This window comes from Anas acuta, chromosome 1 (assembly GCF_963932015.1).
Source record: "Anas acuta chromosome 1, bAnaAcu1.1, whole genome shotgun sequence".
NCBI classification, from domain to species: Eukaryota; Metazoa; Chordata; class Aves; order Anseriformes; family Anatidae; genus Anas; species Anas acuta.
This window is the reverse complement of record NC_088979.1, coordinates 197,262,197-197,278,906: the sequence shown is the minus strand read 5'-3', so window position 1 is coordinate 197,278,906 and position 16,710 is coordinate 197,262,197. Positions and strand designations below refer to the sequence as shown.

General features: G+C 39.7%; 1 protein-coding gene across 3 annotated transcripts in view; it reads left to right on the top strand.

Annotated features, from left to right (window-relative positions):
- The window catches only part of ELAPOR2 (endosome-lysosome associated apoptosis and autophagy regulator family member 2), a 100,577-nt gene extending 85,479 nt beyond the window's left edge, over positions 1-15,098 (top strand). For all 3 annotated transcript variants that reach the window (XM_068669972.1, XM_068669974.1, XM_068669973.1), the window contains 7 exons: positions 296-485; positions 5,170-5,266; positions 6,316-6,417; positions 7,819-7,945; positions 8,699-8,877; positions 9,844-10,009; positions 13,015-15,098. In XM_068669972.1, coding sequence (XP_068526073.1) covers positions 296-485; positions 5,170-5,266; positions 6,316-6,417; positions 7,819-7,945; positions 8,699-8,877; positions 9,844-10,009; positions 13,015-13,074 — 921 coding nt within the window. In that variant the 3' untranslated portion in view covers positions 13,075-15,098. The remainder of the gene's footprint in view (positions 1-295; positions 486-5,169; positions 5,267-6,315; positions 6,418-7,818; positions 7,946-8,698; positions 8,878-9,843; positions 10,010-13,014) is intronic.
- Positions 15,099-16,710: the final 1,612 nt, after the last annotated feature.

Here is a 16,710-nt window from a genome sequence, read left to right as displayed (position 1 = left end):
AAGCACTGTGCTGTCAAGATAAACAGAAAAAAGTGCTTTGTACACAGGTTTCTGATAAGACATACAGCAGAGGTGACATCTTGTTCCCAAGTCTATACGAGGCCTTAATCGGAGCCTTCACAGTGGCAGTTTAATGCTGCAATTTGTTTCTCTTGTGATAGAAACATCAAGTTGTTTCTAAGACACAGGAATGAAGCTCATACAGTTTGCAATCAGGAAGTTTGCAATTTCTCCCAAACTTCTCCACATCCTATCAGCCACCAACAGCTTCCCCATTTTTCCTGGTTGTCTGCAGGGGAAAAAGATGGCTATTTGCACTGACAATATCACAGACGTTACTCTGAAGGACATGGTTGCAGAATCAGAAGATTTTTCCAACTTCGTGGGAGCTTTTGTCTGTCAGTCCACCATCATTCCTTCAGACAGCAAGGGTTTCCGAACAGCCCTGGCTCTGCAGTCCAACAGCCTTGCTGACAGGTTCTTAGGTATGTGCTTTGTCCTTTGCATGTTGCTGCAAGTGAATGCTTTAGGCCACAGAACAGAACAAACAATAAAACCAAACCACCGTAAATGAGACTTTTTAGTCCCTGAAAACTGAATGTGCACCTGGACCACACGCTCAGTGCGTTTCTGTGGGAAGCCCGCTGTTTGTTATGGTATTTTGGCTCTAAAAACCTGGGAAAGAAAGCTATCACATACATCCCTTTCATCCTTCTCCTGTGTTTAAGATGTACCTGATGTATGTCTAGGATGTACCTGACATGGAGCAAATGTTTGTATTCTGAAGTCCTGTAGAAGATAATTATAAAATCATAGAATGGCTTGGGTGAGAAAGGACCTTAAAGCCCATCCAGTTCCAACTCCCCTGCCATGGGCAGGGACACCTCCCAGCAGCCCAGGCTGTCCAAACCCCATCCAGCCTGGCCTTGGGCACTGCCAGGGATGGGACAGGCACGGCTCCTCTGGGCAGCCTGCGCCAGGGTCTCACCACCCTCAGAGTAAAGAATTTCCTCCTAACATCCTACCTATATCTCCCCTCTTTTAGTTTAAAACCATCCCCCCTTGTCCTGTCCCAGCCTGTGCAAAAAGTTGCTCTCTGTCTTTTTTTAAGTCCCCTTTAAATACTAAAAGGCCACAATGAGGTCTCCCCAGAGCCTTCTCTTCTTCAGGTTGAACATCCCCAGCTCTCCTAGCCTGTATTCAGAGGAGAGGTACTGCAGCCCTCTGATCATCTTTGTGGTCTCCTCTGGACCCACTTTAATACATGTGGATGTATTTTAGAGAGGAAACTTGTCATGGATGTTGTCTGCACTGCAAAGGATTGCATTTAGGACTGCAAAGTAAATCCTTCTCAGCTCAGCAGTGCTGCATTACCTTGGGGGCAGAGTAGGGGAGCGGTCCAAGATTCAGCCCCGGGGTCAAACTTTGTTTCTGAACTGTGAAGCAGATCTTGACAAATGCCTTTGCTTTTACTGCTGGTTCAGTTCAGCTGATGGCACTAGCAGAAGAGTAAGGGCTCGCCCCCATCCTTTGTTTTCTTTGCCTGTATTAATCACTCTTCCCAAGTTTCGTCTTGAGGGTCCCATGGTGCATAGAATTTCAGCACAAAAATCTGGAGAATGTAACTAAAAAGAACTCATTTTCTTTCATGTTTCCTGCCCACCTTGTGTAGGGTAAGACCAGTCACTGTAGTAGTCCCATTAGTCCAAGTGTTTCTGCCCATGCCAAGTCTCCACTAGGCAATTTCAGAAGAAGCTGGTGCTGGGACATAATTAGGTGAGGAAAGAGGAGGCTTAGAGCAGCATGGGGCAGTGCACACCATTATGTCTTGCATTGTTCTGGCTCACGAGTTCCCAGAGTCTAAGGCCAGATCAGACAATGAAGTCATTTAGTCTGTTCACCTATCCATTTCAGGCAGAGTGTTTGTACTTGCTCCCTGGCGTTGAGCCCAGAAACTCGTGTTTGACAAAAGCACATCTTTGGAAGAGCATTCAACCTGGACTTTTAAGACTGCCAGAAATAAAAGCTTTTCCATAGTTGTTGGTATTTCTTTATTGTTTTCTTTTTTTTTTTTCTTTTCTTTTTTTCCTCACTGGCCAAACAGCATCTCTGTATTTTATTTTTAAGCAGCTTTGTTTCCTGTTTGAGTTTGCTTGGCATCAGTTTTCAGCACTTGTTTCTTGATATTTTTCTTCCATTTCACAGCCACTTTTTCCTTCCTGGGGAAATATTTTGTACACTTGGTTCTTCACACCTGCTCATCACACCCTGTCTTGCCTACTTTTCTCATAAACGAAGCACACCAAGTTTGTCAAATCTCTTGCTATCATGTATTTCTCTCAAACATCTGAATACTTTTCTGAGTCTTTTTCTGCAACCTCTGTAACTTGTTATTATCTTTTCTTAAAGTGTGGCATCAGATTGAAATACTATTCCAGCATTTAATTCACATAAAGGGAATGAAAATCACTTTCATGTTTGCATTTACACGCAGGGATTGAATATCTGAGCCCTTCCAAACTCATGGGATTTCATGATGTCTTCTTAGTTCTGTTGCCCACTCTAGATCTTTTTCAGAGTTATAGTATCCAAGGGATGTTCTTTCTTCTTCAGGACTGGCCTTCATCCCTTGCAGCACCTGGCTGCATTACGATATGTTTAGTTTCAGTGGGACCAGCTTACCAAGTGAATGAAGTTGCTCTGTATTGTATTCCTGTTCCTCTTAATTTTTGTCTTTTCTACGCTTTACCAGTAGTGATTATATAGTTGTATATCACTGATGATCATCGTGCATTTTGGGACTCCAACGTCATTACCTAGAGAAGTCTGGTGTCATATCATATTGGATGACAATTTGCCATGGCCAGATAATTTCATAATTGGTTAGTTAAATATTTTTTAATCCAGAGTGTGTACTTAATTGATATTGCACTACTAACTCTTTAATTAAAATCTTGTTGTAATTAGTGAAATACTTGATAAATTTACATAATTTTCTTTAGAAAACAAATTCATCAGCACTCAAGGAATGAAATCAGATTTGTTCAACAGGAGCTGTTCTCTTAAATTCACGTTGACTGGTACTTATTATGTATCAATCCATTAACTATAACTCATCTTCCACTTCCCATTTCATTTAATCTGCCACGTCATATTTGTTAGCCACTTCATCATCTGGTTCAGTTTTGTCCTCCCTGTATTTCTACACCATATTCCCTCTCTATCAGTTTTCTGGCATTTCACTATTGTTAAAAGCTCTGTTAATGACAAATATTTGTATGTGGGAGATCCCATTGGCCTGGTCACAGTTAGGTGTGAGTTTGCTAGTTTATAAGTGTGCATCCCAAGTAGATGAGAAAATCCTTTTTTGCTAGGGGGCTGGAAGAATGAGGTATTCAGTCATTGTCTTGGAAAGCAAGCAGGCAGTCCTGATCTTTTCTTAATACAGGGAAAAGATATCAAGATCTTCTGCTGTTTTTTTCTTTACTACAATGGTTACATTTTAAAGTGCTTGAAGTTTGCCTTTCCCATCCATAAGGTATATTTTATTTCTAGTATTTCTAAAAAAGCCTCAGACTTACAATTTTTCTAGTGCTGCCAAACAGAAGCTTTTCCCTGAAGTCTTTAGCATCCATTATCATATTTCTGTAACTCATAACTTTTGATTTAAATAGAGTTTTATTTGATTCTCTATTCCCCCTCCATTAAACTTGTGCCAATGTTTTTATTTAAATTGCTTCTTTACTGCTATTTGGATCCAAGGTGGACTCTTAGTCAAAACTATCGTCATACTTGAGAGAGTCATTGTGGCTTTTTAGCTATCTAATTAATACCTTCCAAGGAATAACATTTTTTTTTCCCCACACTTGATTTTGCTTCTAGTGTTCTTATTTTTGGGAAATGGCACTTAGGGATGCCAACTGTGCAGTTCTGCATATTGAATAGGAATATTCTCTCATTGCCTCTGTTGAATATATTAAGGTCCCTAGGAGCTATCATCTTCCTGTATAGTGAGTAACGAATATCTGTCTGTTGGGTTGAGATCCAAATTTAAGTTACTTTGTGTTAGATGCAATGTCTTTGATGAGAAGAAATTATCATCAAAGTGATTCCTGTGTGTGTTCTCAGAATGGAAGCCCCTCCACAATAACCTGAAGTCTTTCTCTGCATGTTCCTGATGGTTGCTGCAGCACAGCTTATTTTTGTTCTGTGTTGCTATGATGTTCTACAAGCATCCTTCACCTGCATGACCACCTCAGGAATGTTAATGGGCGCATCGATCTCTGTGCTTCCATGATCACAGGCTCTGACTTGTGTAGAGAATGCAGCCAGTTTGCCTGACCTGTTGCAAGAACAAGAAGAAAACTCTTTTCTTCAGCCATGCCCATCTTCCCATCAGTTGCTGGCTGCTACCACTTTGCTTCTATTACAGTTCTAGCAATTGTTCACCTCACCAGGAGGATGCAGTCTGTCCCATTTGTACATCTCCCTCTTTCTGAAATGTTGTAATGCAGCACCAATATTTTCTGTTCTCCGGTTCATGGGATTGAAGAGATATGCGAGAAATTGGGTTACTTGAATTTTCCTCTTTCTCAACTCTCCTCCAAAATTCATGCAGACCTGTGTTATTTTACACATCAGCCTGTCATTTGTTCCAAAATTTGCCATCAAGGCTTTTCTATGAATCTATAATCCTTCTGAATTTTGTCATTGCATTTTTTTTTTCCTGCAATACTACAGATTGCTCCGGGTGTTATGATTATGATGTGTTAAGAGTTATATGTATGAGTATAGCAAGGCATATGCTTTGAGCAGTTGGTTGGATCACACGATCTCCAGAGGTCCTTTCCCAACCTGAGTTATTTTATGATTCTGTAGTATCTTCTGGTAAACTTAAATTTAGACAAAAGAGTATAATCAATTTACATTGGTGTTCTTTTAGTAATTTTTATTTTGTTTTGTCTATAGAAGGAAATCAGACGGTATGAGGAACACACAAATCTGCAAAGTTCAGTTAGAATAAAGGAAAATGTACACTGTATAATAAGGTCATGAAATGCTGTTATTTGAGCACCATACCTTGCAGACTGAGAAAATATTATGCATGGACCCCTCAGAAATCCATTCCTAGCTTGTTCCTTTTATTTTTATATTTTTCTCAAATTTTAGGAGCTACCGTTGAAACAACACTGGAAAATATCAGCATCAAGACAGATTTGTTTCCTCCTTCTCCAAGCAAAGTACCTGATGTGCATTTCTTTTACAAGTAGGTAAAAATACTGTTTATTAATACCTCTACTTTCATTTGTTTAAAGGGAACTAAAGCTGTGAGGGAATATCTTTAATCCACCTTTAACCTTTCTCACTTTAATCACTATCTGGCTGATATTGATTGTCACATTGAAGAACATCTTTTGAAATCAGCAAACACTGTTTACTCAAATCTAAATTACACTTGATGTGTGGACAGACAGCGATACCAGAACTTTGATTCATCCAAGTGCTACTTCCAATATCATTGTACTTTCTATACGTTCTCATATATGACATTGATACATCCATTGTCCATTTTTTTCTACATTAATTTCTTATTAGTTTGTTACAAAAATTATACGAACGTTAAAGAGAATTGTTCCAACCTGCACGGTTGTTAGTATGCTTTTCCTATTCTTCACTTTCCTCCGTATCAAAAATATCTCAACTGGGGTAAGAACTAGCTCAAATATCACCTCAATTAAGATGTCTACATGCTGGTGTCTACACGTGAACAGAGTTTCTAAGTTCAGTCTCTGGAGCTGTGGGACATTTCAGGTTATCCTAAGGCACATACCTACTTCTGTTGCACTGATTGTCTCTCTGTGTTGGCTTCAGTGATAGTTTTTAATTGTCTATACCACTTTTGATACCAGCATTTCATGCACAAACAAACATTTAAATTTCAGTGTCTGATTCTGCAGACTGAACCCCACAGTAGTGACCCTACTTTGAGCATATTGTTAATTTGTCTTACAGTGTTTGTCTTGCTGGAATAGGTGCAGTTTTTGAATACTCTTTGCCTTCTGCTGTTTCAGGACAGGGTGCTTCTAAAGTTTTTGAGCAAACACTGAGACATCATAAGCCTTCCATCAAAGTTACTCACCATATACAGTGCCAGGAATTCCGTTTTTTAATCGTTCTATCCTGTTTTCTGGCCAAGTTTATTCCTTGGCTCAGCAGAATTCAAACAGAGCAGCTCCCTGAGTGGCATCTCAGAGTACTTTTTCTGTAGTGGAAACATATTTCTGACTGCACATTCTTCCTCTTGTTTCATATTAGGTCTTCAACAGTGACAACCTCGTGTGAAAATGGTCGTGCAACTGTTGTGATGATGAGATGCAACCCCAACAAACCGGACCAAGGAGAACTTTCTGTGCCCAGGTATTTAAGTATTTGTATCCCAGTAGTGCCTCAGGCAACCTTTACAAAATTCATTAGTGACTTTACTCAACAGCAATCAGAAGTGCTGTCTCCCTCATCAACCCACCAGGAGGTGTCACTCATTTCTCACAGGTGAAGGCCTTGATCTGGGGAGCTTTGTGCCTCTTGCCTCCCTTCAGACCAACTGCAATTTAAGCTGTGTGGAAAGAGATGTTGCAGGTAGCTCATGATGTGAGCTGTGATAGATAATTCACCTGTGGTGAGAGTAGTAGTCTACCTTGCTTTTAACAGCATGAGGATAGGTAGAAACACCACACAGATGATATGACATGCTGTATCTCATTTCTTGTTGACTTCTCCATTCCTAGTCCCCCTTTGATTAGCTCAGAAGTCAGACAGATGTTTTCAAACACTGAAGTACCTGATAAATGTCATATAGTATTGCATGTAACTCATTGATCCTCCAGACACTGTTTAGTACCATGTGAAGTTGCAGCATAAGACAAAAGAGATGAAAGAGGAGAAAGGTCTGTCAATGCTCTTGTCATATACAGCAAAGCAATATTCCATAGTCCAGAGAGCATAGTTATCAATTATTCTCTTCTAGCTTTTAGCTCTGTGGAATTTTCAGTTCTTCAAATCAGGATAACAGCTTTCCAGATGACACAGGAAAAAGTCAATTTAAGAAAAAATTAAGTCAATTTTTCTGTATGGGTACATTTCACATTTGCACAACCCAATTTTGTGCAGGCACTTTTGGTCACTGCTGCTGTTAGAACTGATGCAGTTGTCAGGAGCAAAAGCTGTGTGAAAGTCCTGGCATTGCCAGCACAACTTTGTTCTGCTGGCTGAATACATAATAGGTCCATTAGTCTTTCTTAGACTAAGAGAAGCTGTTACCTCTTCATTAACTGGTGAACATCCTTCTAGTAATTAACCATGACAGGACAAGCACATTCCATATGGGTGACCTCACCCAGACATCACTGTAACGGCAGCAGGAACTGCTTGTAGCATTCATGTGGAACAATCACCTAGTGCAGGAGAATAGTGAAAGAGGCACACGCTGCTCTAACGCATGCTGGTGAGACACTGGAGTAGTACTGCTGGTCTCCAATGCTTGCTTTTTCTTCTCTTCATTGTGATTGTGTAGGTAGCACTCACTGCCAGGAACTCTGGACTGTTTCTTTAGACCTTTGACAGTCCAACATCTGTTTTCACTTGTGACAGCACTTTTTGAATGGAAAAATTCTTCCTCCAGATTTTTCCATCTGCTGACGTGGTGGATGTTTACCCATTTACCATACTTACCACTACCAGTCTTCAGCAGCAGAATGTGGAGAGAGGATGCAAACTCCAGAATGTTTCATAAGCAGTAATTAAACTTCTCTCTCCTCCTAGCTCATGCCCGGCTGGCACCTGCGATGGATGCACTTTCTACTTCATGTGGGAAAGTGCAGAAGCTTGCCCTCTGTGCACGGAGCAAGACTACCATGAGATTGAGGGAGCCTGCAAAAAAGGATTTCAGGTACAGCACCCCCAGCTCCAAGTCACATGGGTTCATGTGGGTAAAACTTGCATGCTGTTGAAATTTGGTGTGCAAGTGGACACATTAAGTGCAGGTAGAGCTGGGAAATCTCAGTTCATGCTCTGAGCTGGCTGGATGCAAGCCCTGTATCAGTCAGGAGCTGTGTTGAGACTCAGGGATACTTGTGTCCATATCAGAATGGTTCCTGGAGGAGAGCTGGGTTGTGCCTGTATGGGCAGTGAACCGAACTCAGGATTCATTCATATGTGCAGGCAAGTTGTTTGATGGAGTACTCAGAGGACTTCAGTCCCTAAACAGCCATAAACATCAGGGCAGACTAGGGAAGGGTTCAGAATTTCAGTTTAGAAATTCATTCTACCTTGTTTGCAACTTTTTTGCTACTGCCTTCTCTGGTCAAATATTTGGAAGTCCTGTCACTGTTTCAGAACTGTTGATAAACATCTCCAAAGCAGGCACAACCTATTTACAATCCCTGTCCAAACCAAACTGTGTCAGATGAAGATCAATAAAGAAGAAGAAGCCCTTTTGCCATGTCTGAACCTGCAGTCACAGTCAAGGGGACAATAGAGCAGACAAATATGACTGCACATAGAATCTGAAAACCTGAAGTACAAACTTTGGTTTGTTTTTACTGAAAAAACGTCTAACCTAAAACTTGCTTATTTTCTTCAACTCCGAATAGTTCCTATAAACAGCTTACTTTTTGTTTGTTCTGCGCTTTCTGTTTGAAAGGAAACCTTGTATGTATGGAATGAGCCAAAGCATTGCATTAAAGGGGTCCCCTTGCCAGAAAAAAGAACCAGCACTTGTGAAACTGTAGATTTTTGGCTAAAGGTTGGAGCTGGTGTTGGTGCGTTCACAGCCGTTTTGCTCATAGCCTTGACCTGCTATTTTTGGAAGAAGAACCAAAAGTAAGTACTGCAAATTGTGTTGCATATCAAAGTAAGTTTGGTGTAGTATACAGAAAGACATTTCATGGATCTGGACTTCTGACAATGTTGATGAAAAATGCTGTGTTGGATCATTTAATCCACCAAGATGAGATTTCTTCTGCCAACAGTGGCTGTCAAAAATGCTAGCAAGGAATATACCATAATTTGTAATGGGATGATTTCCCAATAGGAACTGTCTTTTTAACCCCTGAGATTTTGAGGTTGACTTCAGGTCTTGAAGCAACACTGCTCTCTCAAGGTCTGAAGACCAAAAGGATCTCTCTTCAGTCTACTTCATACCATTCAGTGGGGTTGAAATAAGACTCGTGACTGTAAATTGCTCAGGTCTATTTGGGCAGGTTATGTCTGTTACACACCCAAAAGATCCCTGTCTCTCAGACCGAACTTACTGTCTATTTCCCATTCTTGTCCTCTGCATCTTGAACCTCATGCCATAAACCTTCAAACTGTGATTCCACCTCCACAGTATTTCACCTCCCCTTCTATATCCAGCTTCAGCAAACCTGGGTGCCAGCATTGTGGTCCCCACCTCACACTGTTACACACCTTTCTTCACCCCCAAAGCCTTTTGGACAGTGGTGTGAAGAAGATCCTGAGGAAGCCCTCTGGTATAATCTACAGTTTGGGAACTCTGACATACTTACTCTTGTGTTTTTTTCTTTCTTTTTTTTTTTTTTTTTTAAATACGGATTTTTTCTAGAGACTTCTAAAGTTAGAGAGCTAACCTGGAGAGCAGGTACAGAATGTATTGTTAATGCTCTTCTGGTTATGCATTTTTAATGATTGAAATATATCCAGTTCATAGTAATTACCTCAGAAGTAACTATCTGGAAGGCCTGCAGATAATCTAAATTACAAAAACTTTGAATATGGGACATTCATAAAAAAAAAAAAAAAAACACCTGTCTGGCTTTATATCTTCAGGCTGGAGTATAAATATTCCAAATTAGTGATGACAGCGAACTCAAAAGAGTGTGAGCTGCCAGCTGCTGACAGTTGTGCTATAATGGAAGGAGAAGATAATGAAGAAGAAATAGTATATTCAAATAAGCAGTCACTGCTGGGGAAGCTCAAATCCTTGGCAACGAAGGTAAGTAGTAATTACTACTATTAATACTAAAAATAATTATTACCATTATTTATTACTGGATGTGATGAGGCTGCAATGCTAATTTGCACGGTGTGTTGTACAGCCTCCCACGCACATGTCACCCAGTCTGTAGCTGACCGGCTGAAATCCACAGAAGAAATAATGATAAATGCTGTGGGGCATTGAGGAAATGCTCCCTCTTCTGCAGAGAGCTTTCCACAGCGTTCTTTTCTGTACGGGCCATGCCCCAGAAGAGCAGTCAGTGGTGGAGGGAACCCCTCTTCCTTGATTCCTGCTGGATTCCTCCACTGAGGCAAACACAGCCATTATAGATAAAGAAAATTGATATTGGGAATATAGTGACCAGCCAGATGTCTGCCGCTCACCTGGGCTGGCCTCATGGCTGCCTTGAGAACCATAATTTTCAGCATTATACAATTCAGATGAAGAGAGACATCAGCCAAAACCTGTCACCCAATGCAGCAACCTCCTCTGTTTCAGTGGGCAGCAGCAGCACTAAGCATTTTTTCTGCAGCACATGATGTAGAGTTGTTATATGTCTGAATCTTTTGATGTCCTTTCAATGTCCCTCAGGGGAGCAACAGAGGACTGTCATGGTAGATCCCACAAGCACTTTGGTCTTTATTCCAAATGCCTTGCAGTCAATGGGAAAGCTGTTATTGTCCTTAAGGCAGTCGAGCTGGGGCATCTATTATGACCAGGATAAAGGTTATTGACATTTTCTCTTTCAAACAGTTTTGCTGAAGAGTGTTGTTTCAAAATAAGAAGGTTCCTTCGCTAATAATAATGAAATCTTTTGAAAAGTCACTTTTTTGTTTGAATTTTGAGAATTTTGAGTGTTCGTTACTTCCTTTCTGTGAATGAGTACCATGTAACAAAACCTTTGTGTCTCTTTTATTTTCCCTTACTTTTCCCTTCTCTTTGTTCTCTTACATTTTTTGTTGGATTGCTTTCCTCTTTCCATGCTACCTGTTCCCCAGATCTCTCTCCTAGGAGATGGTACAGTTACACAGCTAATTTGCAGAACTTCCTCTTGCTCCCAGCCTGAATATTTGTCTTGCAAAATCAATATCATTTTTTTTTTGTGGAAAGGGGCAGAAATGTAGTGCTAAGAATATTGAAAATGTAAATAAAATGAAATCACATCAAATTTTGTGAAGCTGTTGCAAAAATGGAAGTTGATTCCATTTTGAATCCGACAGGAAGGGAATGACTTTGAAACACTGATATTTTTTTGTGTGCATGAAATGGCTTGCCTGGCTGTGGCTGAGCGTAATGACCAGTGCTGCTGGTGAGGGTCGTGTTTTGCTGTATGCCTGATAACTGTAAAAGCTTTGCTGACTCCATTTGCAGCACCAACCACTGGCTTCTGCCTGATTATAAGTATAGAGATGATAGCATGGGAGAAGTGTTTTTTTTTTTCTTTTTTTCTTTAAAGTAAGCTTTAGTACTTTAGCATTCAGACCACTTGAATGCCTATTTGGACTCAAAAAGAGTTTTTTAAAGTTCCTGTATCCATTGTAGCAGGCTCCCTGAGTATTCTCTCCTTTGTAAACCAGCCTGTCAAATATTTCTAAGCTGGTTCCTTTTTTCCTGCTAGATAATCATAGCTGGCAAACTCAGCTTACAGTACCTCATTAGCTTACTGAAATCCGTGTCCTCTATCCCTGCAGATAACTGGAATTTAATATATATTTCTCCAAAACAAATGTTATAGGCATCATTTTTCATTTGTGCAAAAGCTGAGGAAATTCATCTCCTGCTGTATTTGCATGTAAAATATAGAAAAAATACGTAGAGGAAAACAGGGGAGAAAAAGAGGAGAAATGTAAACTGAGAGATAAAGAAAAATTTGAAGCATCCTAACTATATGTTTGAGCTTCAGGCAATGGCATTTCTTTGAAGAAAAACATTTCAGCTATTAATGGCTTTGAGTACCCAAGGAATTCAGGTCTAGGCCTGTAATATAGAAATAAACAACTATTATTTTTAATGAGAATATAGAAATTAAAGAATTATGGAACTGCTTCAGGTTGGAAACAATTGTGTTCCATCTGTTGTCTCCAGCATAACAATCCCAGGTCCTTCAGAAGAAGGAATATATTCTCTGCTGTAGGCATGCGTAGGACAATTTTCTCCCCTGATTATTCTCACATCTGCACCAGGCTGTCCTGATCTCTGATGGAGACTGCTTTAAAGACCAGATCGTGAGCTTAGTTTAACATGGTTTCCAGAATGTTTGTGTACTTAAACAAGTATAAATGGTGGGTACACAAAGCAAGAGCCGGTACTTCCTAGTGAGTAGTTTTTTAGGGCTCTTTGATAGCTCCTGTGTGGGCTGTTGGGTTGTTCACACACACAGTAATGCACATGTCCACACTTCACGCCCTGATACCTGCTGGGCAGATGGACTGGCCTGTCACTCAGCAGGAAAAACAGAAGGCAAAATCAACCTTCCAGACCTGATTCTTAGACCCAGAGGATTTGTAGACTTTTTATCCTGGGGGTCTCCCAGAGGAGGAGTAAGGATGGCCATTCTGGAGTGGGGCAGTGGTGTTCACATTCACAAGCTTTGCTCTAAACGTTTTCTTCAATGTAGTGAACAAATTACTAAGTAATTATAAGAATACATATGGTTATCTTGCAACTCCCCAGCTCTGGCTATCTGTTGTATACTATGAGTATGTAATGCAAACCTTCCCTGCACCCTCTAAAGTAAGTACCATGATAAATTTTCTCTTTCTCTTCTTGGCTTTTTTCCTGTCTTTCTTCTTTACAGAATTCTGACAATTTTGCATTATTTCATTTTCATAATGAGTAGTTTTATTAAATAATAATGAAAAGGTCAAACTGTACTCTTAGTTACTGTGAAGTGAAGTCTTTGGCAAAAGCTGCTCTGGAGATATTAAGAGAAGTGTCTGTAACAAGTGGTGGAGTGAATTTGAGGAATCCCAATTGACTGGAACCTCTTTTTTCCATTGCAGGAAAAAGATGATCATTTTGAATCTGTTCAGCTGAAATCTTCAAGATCCCAGAATATATGAATAATTATTAATGCTGCCTTCAAAGAAACAAACCTGATTTCTATTTTTACAGGACCATATTTTAAACATATTCTGGCACACATTGTAGTGTTGATCTCGGTGAGAAACGCTCAGCCATTTAGGAAGAAAGAAGACAGAAAGCAAACCAGAAAATTGGATTGCCTTATCACGCAATTGAGTACCTTGCCAAAAACGAAAGCAGATGCTTGGATTCCATACTGGGAATGAAATTCAACTCAGGAAGAGATATACATACTGCAAATAACATGATTTTTTGCATTCACCTGGGCATCGCTCAGGCATGCCATGTGATTTATAGGTACCTTTCATTTCCTATCACTCCTTCTCCACATATTCATAAGAATGATTTTCAGAGAGGCTTGAAACCTCCTGCAAATGTTGTGTATTGTCCTTTAGTAGCATAACTGTGAGTCTTTCTTGAAATGAAAATTGTGAATGGTACTGGGAATGAGCCTCAGGTGAGTGTTGAACTCTGGAGAATGCTTTTGATTGTAATGTTTTGAAGGGCTCGATGGTCTGCATTGACCTCTGATACAAGAGGCATGGTTTTGCACCTGCAAATTGAACCCATTCTGACGCCTAACTCATGGCAATCAGGATTGGGGTAAAACCTGATGCTATTGAATATAAATGTGTTAACTGCTGTTGTATGAATTGCAGATCTGAGCCCTTGAGTTTACAGGCAATAGCAGGCTCAATCTCTATAAAAACAAGGAAAATGATATCTACAGTGGAAGTGGCACTCATTGCTCTCTGTGGAGGCTTGTCCTTTCAAGAGAGGTTGGTGGCAGTTTCACTCCCCTCCCTTGGGCTGCCGATATGCCACCTTTCCCTAGGCTGCAAGCCAGCAAAGGCTGAACTCTGGAAGTAAGGCAAGAATCTCTACTTTTGGAGATCAGAGACCAGTTTTATCTGCTGAGGGGCTTATTAGAAATACTCAGCCACCTCTGTTTCTGGACCTAGGCAAGGAATGAAGATGGATCCCAGGGGAGCTGAGCATGGCTTGTGCAGTTGTGCAGCTCAGCATCTAAATGCTTTCTGCTGTCAATGCAAGTACCTGCTTGGAAAGGAGGGCACAAAACATTGCCCTGAAAACTGGAGGCTAGGTGGACTTCATAAAGTCAGCCACATTGTAAGTATGAGATCTTCATAAAGCCCACCCTAATCATTTCCTGAAATTCCCATTGAAGTCAGACTCAAAGGAATCTGAAACTTAGGCAAAAAATATTAAGGAAAAAATATACAAGACTTGTATAGAGCCAGGAGAAAATGAGGAACCAACTTATGCTGACCTCCGGTCAGACTCACATTTCCATTCCTGTAAAATTATGTGAATTGTGGAATGCATCAAAGCCAGAAGAGACACATGGTCAGTAATGGTCTTTTTACAATAAAGAATAGAGATTTTTTTTGGTTTTATATGACTGAGCTACGTCTATCTATAAAAGAAGGCCCTATTAAGTAAAATTTAAATTAAACTGAATTTTCTGCACTCCAAATATTTTATTATAATACAGATGTGGACGAAAAAATTATGAAGCTTAGATTTTTGTTTGTTTGTTTATTTAGGGAAAATTCAGCTCATCTTTTTTATATCTCCCATCACAGAACACAGGCTTTACTATTTGATGGAAGATACTTCAGGCATCTTTACAGAAGTGGTGTACATTTTTTGTTGTTCTTGAAAAGGCACTTCACTTTCCCAAGAAAGATTTTTATGGGGTATTGTTGAATGTATATTAAATACACATTCCTTTTTGTATATTTTGTATCATTGCACACTTATTATTGTACATTGTGTTTGTCGTCATGATGTCATTTATATATGGTTGTCGGAGATGATATGCTCACAGAGTAAATGGTTATGGCTTTGGGACTTCACTTCTTGGATCTTTTATGAAGAGGGTTTTTATGTCGTTGATTTTTATTCAACCAGTGTGCTGTAGCATCAAAGATATATATCTGATGGGCATTCATAAAATAAAGTGAAAATATATTTGAAACTTTGGACTTGAGGTGTTTTGGTGGAACAAAAAGCCTTTTCTGAACATTGCCAGTCTGCAGTGGTGGCTAGAGCTTTTTGCTGCCACCGAACTGAATGTGTCTACATCTCTTTTAATTTTTCCCCCTTCTCTCTCCATATGTTTTCACAGACACATTGCAGTTCATTCTCTAGAATAACATTTCTTCCTTCATATCTCTGTACTGTAAAAATGCCTTAATTATTCTGAATTATATTTCATTTTACTTCAAATCACAGAGGGTTTGTTTGGTTCCCTTCCCTTTCCCTTTTATTTTCTGTTTGAAATAAAAAGTGGCAATTTTTGTCAGCTCCGGTAGACTTTGCTGGATGACCCTTCTCAGCTCTGCTTCCAAATGGTTTGTCCTGATATTGTTCAATTTTTTTCCTGGCAACCTAACAGCTTATCTGGTGCAGTACTGACATAGTGGGATATAAGCACATACCGTATTTGCTTTAAAATAAGGAAATTGCATTTTCTGCTAATTAAGTGAGTTTAAACTGGCATACTTAGCTGGTTTTTGTGGTCTTTTGTTTCTGTTAAAGACAAAGTAGGGAGGGGAAGTTTTTATTTTCCTATGAGAATTAAATTTTGGAAACCTTTAACACTTCATTAAGAAATCAGCTGTCTGGGACCTCTTCTAGTACCCTGCCAAAATATACTTGCAGAAACCTCCCCCATTTCTCCCACATGGAATCACATCAGAAACTGTTATTTGATGCCATAAAACAATGTGAATCAGTCTGTTATGTGTTCAGTTGATTAAACGGAATGCATTTTATTGCCACATTTGCATGCTTTTCTTTGAAATCTGGAGTCAAGCAACTGAATCTCTTCAAGGATTAAGCACATTTTAGTGGTTTTGCTGTATAAATTATTGGCAAATTAAACAGAATGTTATTGTCTTAGCTGTGACAGCACTTGCTGGGGGGAAAATGTGCAAAGAATGTATTCTAACTTGGTTCTGATTAAGTTGGTTGATGTTTCTAATATATAACACGATTGATTTAGAGTCTAGGTTTGGGGAAAATTAAGTGTCTTAGAGCCACAATGAAAAGTTATTGAGTAGCTTCAAGGAGCTGTCATCTTCGTTCAAAGAGAGGATTTACTCTTTAAGAAGTTTGGGGATGCTTCATTAATCAAGGGGAAAGTTTTTAGCGTTTTATTTATTTATTTATAATTTTTATTTTTATTTTGGCCTGTTGTGCCAGAGCCAGGAATACCCAGATAATGGAGACACTTGATTGTAAGCAGACAAGGTAAAAGAAGATGTTGCCATTTAGGAGCCAGCTGTTGACTCTTTTCCAGCAGCCACAACATATGCTTCAATGTCAGAGTAAAAGCAGCTATGGTGGGTGCTGATGTCCCAATGACAAAGGCATTTTTTCCAAAGCAAGCAATGCCACTGGTTGGTCTGTGTCATGAAGCATGAAGGACTTCAGTTGGTGTTCTAGGTAATGCTAACCTTAAGAGAAAACTTGGGAAATTCTGCTTATCTTTGGTGGTGTTCTCTCTGTCTTTCCCCTTGTATACATCTTTCACAGAATCCCTTGTTTCTATTTCTTGTTGCTTCGAAATGCGTGGGAACAGTGCT